The 12,115-nt window shown below is 51.5% G+C and overlaps 1 protein-coding gene across 1 annotated transcript in view; it reads left to right on the forward strand.

Moving 5' to 3' along the window:
* Positions 1 to 449: 449 nt before the first annotated feature.
* Positions 450 to 12,115, forward strand: part of CTCFL (CCCTC-binding factor like) — a 30,372-nt gene continuing 18,706 nt past the window's right edge. The window contains exons 1-6 of the mRNA XM_007951527.1: positions 450 to 998; positions 1,481 to 1,691; positions 6,043 to 6,213; positions 7,158 to 7,291; positions 10,891 to 11,011; positions 11,419 to 11,568. Coding sequence (XP_007949718.1) covers positions 450 to 998; positions 1,481 to 1,691; positions 6,043 to 6,213; positions 7,158 to 7,291; positions 10,891 to 11,011; positions 11,419 to 11,568 — 1,336 coding nt within the window. The remainder of the gene's footprint in view (positions 999 to 1,480; positions 1,692 to 6,042; positions 6,214 to 7,157; positions 7,292 to 10,890; positions 11,012 to 11,418; positions 11,569 to 12,115) is intronic.

Here is a 12,115-nt window from a genome sequence, read left to right on the forward strand (position 1 = left end):
CCCCGCAGGCTGTGCTTGCCCCGCGCAGGCCTGTTGGTCTAAGTCTGCGTGGCTGAAAGCCACCACCCTTAAATCTTGCTTGGCGCAAACTGAGTGTGAAACTGCAGGGGCGGGAAGCCTGCCCCGGGCCTCAACATTCTAGGCCTAGAAACGTGAATTGTCCAAAGGCCTGCTCAGGCCCCAAGCAAGGCCTAGTTAGACACGTGCACTTTCTAGAAGCTGCTCAGCCCCAAACCTGGGCCTTCTAGAATCCTCGGGACAAAAGCCTGCTTTAGCCTAACTCTGTTTGGGCTCACTTCTTCCCGGGCCTAGGCCAGGTCTGCTTAGTCCCAACCCCTCCTGGACCTTTTGAGGCCAGGTCCTTGCTGGGACTCACAGTTGGGCAGCTCCCAGCCCACTGAGCCCTGCTACGATGGCTTTCTCCAACAGACCGAGCCACAACGGCGGCTATGGAGGCCCCTGCCCCTACAGAGCAGTTCACCAAAATCAAAGAGCTGGCGTTGATTCCTGTAAAGGACTTGGAGGAGAAGGAGGGGGATGCGGTGTGCAGAGTGAAGGGGCGCTCGGGACCCGGTGCGGTGGAGGGCCAGGCTCCGCCAGGGGCCCTGCAGCTCTGGAACCCCGAGGCAGAGCTCGGGCTGATGGTGGCCTCCTTGGAGGAGACGGAGGAGAGCGAGAAGCACGTCCTGACGCTGGAGACGCTGCACCTCCCCCCCGACGTCGAGGCGCTGCTGATGCCCGAGGTGGGCTGGCTGACCGCGCAGCCTCAGGAGGAGGTGCAGGTGGTGGTGCCGCCGCAGTTGTGGGTGCAGCCCACGCTGGGCGAGGAGCCCCCGCGGAGTGTGCACCAGTGTGTCACCATCAGGTTCCAGGACGAGTTGTATTCGCTGCAGGGTATAGAGTTGGTGGAGCTCCAGGTGGTGGAGGAGAGCGAGGTGGCGGCCAGTGAGGACAGCAGGCGCTCCGTGAGCCTTGCAGCCAGCACCGAGTCGGTAAAGGTAAGAGTTGGCTGTAATGCACGGACCCTTCTCATGGGGAAAAAAATAAAAGTTTGGGTTTTTTTTTTTTGCAATTATTTTAAGACCTTTATTCACAAGTGCTTGCAGTTTCTTGACTTTTTTTTTAAAAAGAAAATGATTTTTTTTTAAAGTTGCCGTTTGTGAAGTCTTACATACAGACAAGCTCTCTTGCAGTTAAAATTACATGCAGAAAAATAACTTCCCAGGAGATGTTACCTTCCTTTCAAGGGGTTTAAAAGTTAAATTAGAGTCTTATAAGGTGCATTGGGTTTAAAAAAAAAAAAAAAGTGATGTTTCTGCACAAAGCCCTTGATGCTAAACAATTAGCATGTTGGTTGCAGTGGGCCCTCCTGAGCCCTTCTTTAATTTGTTTTTCGTTGTGCATTCGATGGTTGCCCGGGCCAGGGTTTAATCAGATTGGAAGGAATAGCATTGTCTTTGTTCGTATCCTTACTTATTAGCCGGAGAAAAGTGAGGAGGAGGCCCAGCTGCTGGTGGAAGGAGCAGGCCAGCAGCTCTTTCTGCTGGAGGCGACCCAGGGGGAAGAAGGGAAGGATGAGATCGTGTTGAAGATTTCCAGCTTACACGTGGAAGAGCAGGAAGCCAGACCTTCGTCCAGTGAAGCCAGGGTGGAAAAAACCAACTCTGCCAAACCTCCGAGAAAGACAAAGGGTAGGCCAGCTCACCTTGTCTGAGAGCTTCCGCTAGTTCATGGGAAGGAAGTTGGGTGAGTTTCCTGGGGCTACTCTAAGCAAGCCCCAGAAACCAGGTAACTTCATACCCCCCAGCGTATTCAGTCCCGGTTCTGGAGAACCGAAGTCCAGTCTCAAGGTGGCAGCAAGGCCGTCCTCTCTCAGAGGCTCTAGGGAAGCACCGTCCCCTTGTCTCTTCCAGCTTCTGGTGGTCGCCGGCCTCCCTCCCATCTCAGCCTCCATCGTCAGATGGCCTTCTCCCTGTGTGTGGATATCTCCTAATCTCTCCACCTGGCGTTGGAACCAGGCCCCACCCTGATGCCCATTCAGATCCTCAGGATCTGCTGTGATCCTGTTTCCAAAAATGTCGCATTCGTAGGTTCTAGGTAGATGTGCACTTGGGGGACACTGGTCACCCCAGGGGGAGCTCCGGTGGCATGGTGCCTAAGGCATTTCACTGCTAACCAGGAGGCAGGCGGTTCAAACCCACCAGCCTGAGGAGCACTCCTCACAAGAAAGATCAGGCAATCTACTTCAGTCGTGATACTGCCTCGGAAACCCGAGGAGAGGTCGCTAGGAGTCGGATCCATCTCAACGGCAGTGAGTTTGGTGTTTGGTTTTTGAGTCAGCCATGTTGACTCTTGTTGTTGTCGTACTAATAGGTGCCATGGAGTTGATTCCAACTCCTAGTGACCTCATGGGACAAAGAGAACTGACCCATAAGAGTTCCTAGGCTGGCATCTTTACGGAAGCAGATCACCAGGTCTTTCTCCTGCGGAGCCACAGGGTGGGTTGGAACTGCCAGCCTCTCAGTTACCAGCCAAGCGTTTGCTCTACCAGGCTCGACTCGCCCTGAGAGTGGCAGGAAATGGAGGAAATTTTAAACTAGTGTTGGGCTCGTGAATCACATACACCAGGGTTTTGTATTTTACACACAGGTGTTTTTGAAGACAGAGTAAGATACTCCCCCAAACATTGAGCATATAAGAAAAGACCGAGCCCTGGTCTCTGCTCTCTAGTTTGCAATGTGGCGCTGGTTTCTGATGAGCTCAGATGGAGGCAGGCAAGACCAAGTGCTTCGGGTGGTGAGGGACACCTCCTGCAGGGGGCAGCAAAGGCACGTTTCCAGGGAAGGCACCATTTTAGGCCAGAAAGGAAGCCATTAGGAGGATGACTATTGCAGGTGGCAGGAAGTGGCCCATGTGGGTAGTTCTGGAAGTGTGTGGGTAGGTCTCCTGTGGCATCGTGGGCGGGCAGGTGCTTGAAGAGGTGAGTCAGGTCAGGTTAGGAAGGAATTTAAAGCCATTACAACGTCAAACGGAACCCACTGCCCTCACATCAAGCCCAGCTTCTGGTGACGCCGTGGGTTATAGAGGGGAACCGTTCCACAGCGTGTTCTTGGCTGTGAGCTTTCACAGAAGTAAATTGCCAGGCCTTTCTTCTGCAGCAGCTCTGAGTTGGTTGGAACCACCAACCTTTCCGTTAATCGAGCACAGACCACAAACCATTGTACCACCCAGGCACCTCCTTGAAGCCATTAAAGAAAGCCCTATGAAAGCCGAGATTGTATGCCAGCAGCCCACAGGATGAATTCGACCTCCAGGAATGATTCGTTTAGCACTTTTTAAAAATTGATATTATCTTTCCATTTCTTTAAATCAAGAGATTTTACCTCCCACCCCCAGTTTCTAGGTGATTTTTAGAGGTCCATCTGGCATTACTGGGTTTCCTACTGACTGACAGCAGGGCTTGAGTAGCTGGGCCAAGACTCAAGACCAACTTTGGCTGCACCACCAGTAGGTTTGACATCTTGAGATTTCTGCTGGCAGTTAAGGATTTGACCTAATATACCTCCATTTTCTTATTTGGTCCCCTGTGGCTCCCAGAAGCCCATGGGATGGTGAGCTCATGGCCTTGTTCTCAACAGCGCCCCATTCTACCTACCTCCTTGAACACGTGAGAACATGTTGACCGAATGATTTCACTAGTCTGCATGCCACATGCATGCTGCACGTTCATTTCCTCCTCAGCTTTGGACTGGGGGAGCCTACCTCCTGGAGCACTGTCTTGTGGGGACACAGCGGTCCTGGAAAATGCCTGTCAGGGATTGTAGGTATCGGCCACCTGGGTCGTTGTCTCTGATGTGAGTCCAGCTTTTGGGTGGATGGCGCTTCGGTGGTCACCAGAGTGATTATAAAGGCAGAAACTTTCACAAGTGGATTGCCAGGCCTTCCTTTCAATGGACCTCTGGGTGGGTTCGAGCCACCAACCTTATGGCCAGGAGTCGAGTGTAGCCAACTGTGAGTGACATCAGTCTTTTCGAAGAGCCCACGACGTCTGGTTGCTTGGACCACCTCTCTCATATACGTGGTTTACTTCCTTGACTCCTGTGGGTATCCTTATTTCTTCTGCCTTCATTTAGTTCATCTGCAGATCTTTTTCTAAATTCGGAGGCTGGGTGCTTACTTGGGGCTCGTTAATTTTCAGCCTCCTCTTCCTCTTTAAGTGTCTAAGGGATGAAGTTCTGTGCAAACTTAGAACATCATGATCCATGCTTTTTGATACCATTTCATCATTTGGTTTATCTTTTTCAGTTTTGTTAGGATTTCCTTTGACTAGCGTTAGGAGAAGGAGCTCTGGTAGTATAGTACCTAAGGCACTTGACTGATAACCAGAAGGCTGGTGGTTCAAACCCACCAGCCACTCCTCGGAAGGCAGGTTGGGCAATCCTATATTTCCGTAGTGATACTGCCTCAGAAACCCAAGGAGGGGTCGCTACGAGTCGGGTCCGACTTGACAGCACATAACAACAACAAGCGTTAGGAGAAGCTTCTCCTACTTTCCGAGCACATGGCATTTGATTTCTAACCTAACTGCACTGTGGCCACAGAACGAGGCCCGTGAGGGCCAGTGCTCTGAAACGTGTTGGAATTGCTTTAGGGCCTGGGAGGGCGGGCTTCTGTAAATGTGCGTGGGAGCTTAGCAAGAGCAAGGGTGTCATTGACACGGGGTTCTAAAGAGATGCTCACTAAGTCACTCTGCCTCACTGGTCGAATAACATATGGTCAAAATCTCCCACTTTAGGTTTTTCTTTCAATGTCTGTTGTGTGTTATTTGAAATTAACTTCTTAAATGCAAGCACGGTTGGAATTGTCGTCTCCTCCTGGCGGTTGAGCCATTTATTACGATTACAGAAAGGGGCCTGGTGGTGCAAACACTTGCTAAGCACTCAGCTTCACTGAAAGGAAAGGTCGCCGGTTCAAAGCCACCCAGTGGCTCCTTGGAGATCTCCTCCGGAGATCTTTTCCTGTAAAGATTACAGCCTAGAAAAATCCTAGGGGCAGTTGTGCTCTGTCCTGAGGCGTCTCTGTGAGTCCAAGACCTACATGAGGACTGTAGACAGAAGTTGGCTGGTTTTGTGCTAAGAGAATCTCTTACTGTCTGTCTGTCTCAGTTCTCCAGTGCTACTCTAACAGAAATACCACAAGGGGGTGACTGTAACACAGAGAAATTTATTCTCTCACAATTTAGGAGGCCCCAAGTCCGAATTCAGGGCTCTGGCTCTGGGGGAAGGCTCTCTCTGTGGGCTCTAGGGAAGGTCCTTGTCTCTCCCAGCTTCTGTTTCTTGGTTCCTGGGAGACGTCTGACTTCCGCCATCTCTCCCTGCTTGCTGCTTGTTTTGTCTGCTTTAACACAATTCAGAAGTGATAGGTTTGAGACACACCCCACACTGATAGGACCTCGTTAACATAACAAAGTACACCCTGTGCCCAGATGGGATTACAGCTGCCATAAATGGCAGGATTTACAAAACGATTCAGTCCCAAATACCATCCGAGAACATTGCATCCTGGGATGTTCAGATATCTGGTAAATAGAAGTCATGGATTCTATTGTTGAAGGAGCCCTGGTGGCACAATGTTTAAAGCACTTGGCTGCTAACCGGAAGGTTGGTGGTTTGAACCCACCAGCCACCCCATGGGAGAAAGAGGCAGTACGCTTCCATAAAGGTTAGTGTCATTTTTTTAATTACAACTCCTACGAAATCTGGGGGCTTAATTTTGGGCTAAAAGCATAAATATATGTACTCTTAGGAACCAGACCATGTAAGTGTGGTGACTGTGACAGCTGCGAACCCTGTGGGGGTCTCTGTCCTGTAGGGTCACTGTGGGTTGGAATCAACAGCAGTGGGTTTGGAGTTTCCGTTCTATTGTTCACCTACCACATCAGGCTTATGAATGTGTCAAGACCCTTCAATGAGTTTAAATGGAGTTTGACTGTCTTCTTCCAAAGAGAGATGTTTGCAGATACTCTGTCCCTTCTTCCCGTAGGAGTGAAACGGACCTTCCACTGTAACGTCTGCAAGTTCACCTCTTCTAGAACCTCCAGTTTCAATCGCCACATGAAAATCCACACCAACGAGAAGCCTCACATGTGCCACCTGTGTCTGAAAGCGTTCCGGACCGTTACCCTGCTGCGGAACCACATCCACACCCACACAGGTGAGGTCCCCGGGAAGCAGCTCCTTCAAAGAGTGTCCAAATCATATGTAGGACACAAACCACGTGTTCTACATGGAAAGGATGCGTCATTTCGGACTTTAATTTTGTCTCTTTCTTAAGTTTTGCTTAACAATACTGAGTACTGCAAAGATTTCCTGCCACATAGCTACAGTACTTAAATCCCTGGGTGGTGCAAACAATCAACACACTAAGCTGCCAGCCAAAGGCTGGAGGTACGAGTCCACCCAGAGGTGCCTCGGAAGACAGGCCTGGCAACGCACTTCCCAGAAACCAGCCACAGAAGCCCTGTGGAGCTCGGTTTTACTCTGAGATGCATGGGGTCGCCACGCGCCCGAGCTGATTCCGCGGTGACTGGTGTTTTAGTTGAAAGAGCCTCTTCTTGATTTTTAAAGTATTTGGAGGCTTAGTGTTGAGGAGCCCTGGTGACGCAGGGATTACGTGCTCAGCTGCTAACCGAGAGGTTGCTGGTTCAAACCCAGCAGCCACTCTGTGGGAGAAGAGACCTGGCAGTCGGCTTCCATGAAGATTAAAACCCAATGCACTGCCATCGAGTGGATTCCGACTCATGGCCACACCGTGGACAGAGGAGAACCGCCCCATAGCGTTTCCAAGGCTGTAAATCTTTAGGGAAGCAGACTGCCTCATCTTTCTCCCCTGGAGCAGCTGGCGGGTTCGAACTGCCGACCTTCTGGTTACCAGCCGAATGCTTTAACCACTGCACCACCAGAGCTCCTTCCATAAAGATTACAGCCTAGGAAACCCTTTGGGGCATTTCCACTCTGTCCCTCAGGTGGCTGGCTAGGAGTTGGAATCATCTTGCTGTCAACCAGTGTGGGAGGCTTAGTGTCATTTTTAAATTACAACTCCTAGGCAATTTGGGGTCTTAATCTTGGATTGAAAGTATCAACTGTCTTATGTTTTAGGAACCAGACCATATAAGTGTGGTGACTGTGACATGGCGTTTGTCACCAGTGGAGAGCTCGTCCGGCACAGGCGTTACAAACACACCCATGAGAAGCCCTTCAAGTGCTCCCTGTGCAAGTATGCCAGCGTGGAAGTAAGTCCCGCCCACCTTCCCTCTGCGCCACTCAGTCAGACGCATGGCAGACTGCCGTGCGCTAGACCGATGAGAATCCGCTATGAGATAGTTTTTAATAAAGACGTTAGTCAGACAACGTGGATGCAGGAAGTGACACACAGTCCATTTCCTGAATTTAAAATAGGAAATTGGATTTCTCCGTTTTCTTGATGATCAATTAGTGAGAGTGATACACAGAGGGGCACAAGTCACCACAGAAATGACCTGTGCTCGAGAAGCAGCCCCGTTTTGTTAAAAGTTCCGCCTCGTATCTTATGCAGAACTCACTGCCACAGGAGCAAAGTGAGTTTGCCAGTCGGGCTGAGGCTCTGCCCAGTTGAGCTCAGCTAAGTTCCCTTTGGTCAGGGTCACACGCAGCGCCTCACGGAGAGATGGAAGTGCAGCCATTTTGCTGGGGCACTTACAGACTCCCCTTCCCAGATTCCAGTTACAGGCGGGTCATTTCACCTGACTGTCCTGTTCATACTGTGTAAGAGAGTCAGCAAGAAGCCCTAGCGGTACAGTGGTTCAGCACTCGGCTGCTAACTGAAAGGTCAGCAGTTCAAACCCACCAGCCCCTCCAAGAACGAAAGATCTGGTGCCCTGCTTCCATAAAGATGGCAGCCTAGGAAACCCCGCAGGGCAGGTCTGCTCTGTCCCGTGGGGTCACTGTGAGGCGGAGTCGCCCGGACGGCAGCAGGTAAGAGGTTTAGCGGTCCGCTGAAGGAGTGACAGTGGGACCTTCAGTTGTTTCCCAATGGCTCTAACAATTCCTTTTTCTTTTACTTTTATTGTGGTGAAACTGTGCAAGAAGACATTCACCAACATGACAACTTCCCCGTTTACAGCTCAGGGACATTGATGCCATTTTTCATGTTGTGCCACCATTATTGCAGTCCTTTTCCAAAATATCCCACCACCGTGAGCATAAACTCAAGGCCCCACGAACAAAAGCTTCCCCTTTTCCCCTCCCTCCCACCTCTGGTAACACTGATAATCTTTGGTTTCTATATATATTTTTTTCTTTTTTTTCCAACCTATCTAGGGATTTTCCCTCCTCTGTCTTCCCATCCCTGATAACCAACAGTTTCTTTCCATATGTAAACCTTTCCTTGACTTTTTATAATAGTGGACTAATACAGTATTTGTCCTTCTGTGATTGACTTATTTCACTCAGCATAATGTCCTCCAAGTTCATCCACGTTATGTGGTGTTTTGCAGATTCTACATTATTCTTTAGGGTTGCATAGTATTTCATTGTGTGTATGTACCATGGTTTGGCTATCCATTCCTCAGGTGATGGGCACTTAGGTTGTCCATCTCTTTGCTATTGTAAATAGTGTTGCAGTGAACATGGGTGTGCATATATCCATTCTTGTCATGGCTCTCACTTCTTTAGGATATATGCCTGGTAATGGAATGGCTGGGTCAAATGGTATTTCTGTTTCCAACTTGTTAAGGAATCACCATCCTGCTTCCCACAGTGGTTCTATCATTTAACAGTCCCACCAGCAGTGTAGGAGAGTCCCAATCTCTACACATCTTCGCCAGCATCTCCTAACAATTCATTCTTAAAGGCTCCATCATTTCCTAGGGAGCCAGCCAGAGCCTGGTTTTGAGCCTACTTGGAAGGGCATAAGAATCCCCCAGAGTGGAACTCAGAGGGGACAGCGAGAGTTTAAATATAGCCATGATGCAACACGTTTCACAAACTGGGGAAGTTCAGTGGCAGAATCTTGTTCCAAGAATCTTTTTTCTGCTGTTGCTATTTTTTAAAATTATTTCTTATCTGAGTTAAAGGTTGTGGCTTCTTCTGAGACCACGAAATGAAGGTTTCCAAACACACAGCTGTCTCAGAGCCCCAGGCCTGGAATGGCCTTTTTGCTGCTGTCCCACCAGGTCTGATTGCCACCTCCCCAGGCCGGCTGCCGCCTGCTCAGATCTGCGCCATTGGAAACCCTGTGGAGCAGTTCCGCTCTGACACACTAGGGGGCACTGTGAGCGGGGCGACACCACACCCTCAGGCAACAAGCCCCCCAGTACGTGTGCTCACCAGCGAGGGGCGCCTCAGCCCGAGTGCCCTCAGGGTCGGGGCGCCGGGACATCCCCGCGACTACCTCACGTGGTAACCATCCTCCAAGGAGCCCTGGTGGCACAGTGCTTAAGCAATCAACTGCTAACCGGAAGAGGTTCGAACTAAGGCTTAGAATCGGTGTGAGCCACCTCAGTCACAGACAAGGATGCAAAACCGGAACAGAATTTTTTAAATTTGCATGATCCGGGGTGGTGACGAACTGGAAAGACTACAGATCAAAGCCCTGGAAAGGGAGACTTGGAAGAGGCTGTAATGCAGAATGTCAGAGGGTGACACACGCTCCCAGTGTCGCCTTCGGCCGCCATCTTTGGGCAGGGCGTTGCTCTCTCCTCTGCTCAGAATCCCCGGGAAGAGGTCGGCTGCCATGCAACACACAAGCTCCCCTAGTTTTTATGAGAGAGACTAAATTTCCAGCAGGGCTCTGACCTGTCATTTCCCATTCCTGTTACCAGGCTGGTGCGGCCAAATCTTTAAAATCCAGGGCTGTCCCAGCTTTACTTCCTCAGCCATGACTGAACTGGGAAGAGCTGGTTAAAAGTCCTGGCTGGAACCCACCAGCCACTCTATGGGAGAAAGACATGGCAGTTGCTCTGTGGGAGAAAGATGTGCAGTCTGCCTCCAGAGAGGTTTACAACCTCGGAAACCCTGTGGGGCGGTTCCACTCTGCTCTGGAGGGTCACTGTGAGTCAGAATCAACTAGACGGCAGCATGTTGGAAGGAGCCCTCTTGGTGCGTTCATTAAGCACTCCCGTGATAACCGAAAGGTTAACAGTTTGAACCCACCCAGCCGCTCTGTGGGTGAAAGGACCTGTAGATCTGCCCCCATAGAGATTGAAAACCAGTCACTGCCATCGAGTGGATTCTGACTCACAGCGACCCCCCGGGTTTCCAAGGCTCTAAATCTTTACAGAAGCAGACTGTCTCGTCTTTCTCCCACAGAGTGGTTGGTGGGTTCAAACCATTGACCTTCTGGTTAGCAGCCAAATGCCTTAACCACTACACCACCAGGCTCCTTCCTGGGAAGATTCCAGGAGACCTATGGGACAGGTCTGCTCTGTCACGAGGAGTCACCATGAGTTGGAGTTGACTCTATGGCACTGACCAACAACAGAGCTAAAGGTTCCCCCTTAACGCAGCAGAGGCTGCCTGGGCCCTGCAGCTCCGCGGTGTGACAGACATGCCACCTGAGAACGCACACGTGCAGTGAGCCGCCAGACTTTAGTTTTCCCTTTAAAGTGAAGTCGAACATGGACGCCTCTCAAAGCTGCTACCCGTTAGTCCCCCAAAGGACCTTATACACGCTGAGTTAAAAAAATCCCCCTCGACAGAAAATAACAATCAGTGACTTTCTCGTATTTTTTGGCGTGTGACAGACGTGTTGATCGAATACGTTAGGGTCGATCCGTTTCGGTAGCGTTTGTAGCACTGCTGAATCTCATTCTGCTTGTGGGCCCTGTCCCGGTCATTCCCTCCTCGTTCACAGGCAAGTAAGCTGAAACGCCACGTCCGCTCCCACACGGGGGAGCGCCCCTTCCAGTGTCACCTGTGCAGCTACGCCAGCAAAGACACCTACAAACTGAAGCGTCACATGAGAACACACTCCGGTAAGTGTAAGGTCAAGAGGGGCCCTGGTGGCACAGCGGCGAAGCACTCAGCTCCGCACCAACAGGGCGGCCGTTTGGGCCCACCAGCCGCTCTGCGGGAGAAACATGAGGCAGTCTGCTTCCACAGAGACTGCAGCCTTGGAAACCCTGTGCGGCGGTTCTCTGTCCGGTGGGGTTGCTGTGAGTCGGGATCCACTCGAGGGCGGTGGGTATCTGGATGGGACCCACACCTGTCATGAAATGATGCTCGGATGTTAGGAAGGTCACATGTCAGAGCCATTGTTGAGACATCTCTACCTGACACCATGGCCCAGAGCCTTGTACTAGTCGGGGTTTAAACATGACGCTCCAGGTGACCCTTGTGCAAGCTGAGGTTCACGTAGGTCATCTGTGCTGTTGTCTCACAGGCGAGAAGCCCTACGAGTGCAAGGTCTGCCACGCACGGTTCACCCAGAGCGGCACCATGAAGATACACGTCCTGCAGAAGCACAGCGAGAATGTCCCCAAATACCAGTGTCCCCACTGTGCCACCACCATCGCGAGGAAGAGCGACCTGAGTGAGTGGGCTGCGGGGGGTGGCTGCCGTGGAGGCGGTTCCCGCTCGCGGTGGCCTCGTGTCAGACGAGGACCGTGCCCCGGAGGGTTTCAGTGGCCGGGTTTTCAGAAGGATCATCAGGCCTCTGTTCTGAGGTGCCTTGGGGAGGACTCAGCACACATCACCCGTTCACACCGCGCAGGGACTTATCATCAGAGAGACCCAAAAAGCCCGAACCCCTTGTTGTTGCGCCAATATCCGATTCATGGCGACCCACGTGTGCCTAATGGAACCGAACCAGGGGGTTTCCAGGCTGTGAACTTTCAGCCGTACATCACCAGCTCTTTCTGAGGACCTCTGGGAGGGTTCAGACCACTAGCCTTCCAGCCAGTAATGGAGCACTTAACCGTCTGTGACTTGTGCCACTAGGGCCTCCTGTGAGTGGGCCGGTGACCGGGGCCTCCTGTGTGAGTGGGCCGGTGACCAGGGCCGCCTGTGTGAGTGGCCGGTGACCAGGGCCTCCTGTGTGAGTGGCCGGTGACCAGGGCCGCCTGTGTGAGTGGCCGGTG

Source organism: Orycteropus afer, unplaced genomic scaffold (assembly GCF_000298275.1).
Source record: "Orycteropus afer afer isolate SDZICR_OR568_19922 unplaced genomic scaffold, OryAfe1.0 scaffold00295, whole genome shotgun sequence".
NCBI lineage: Eukaryota > Metazoa > Chordata > Mammalia > Tubulidentata > Orycteropodidae > Orycteropus > Orycteropus afer.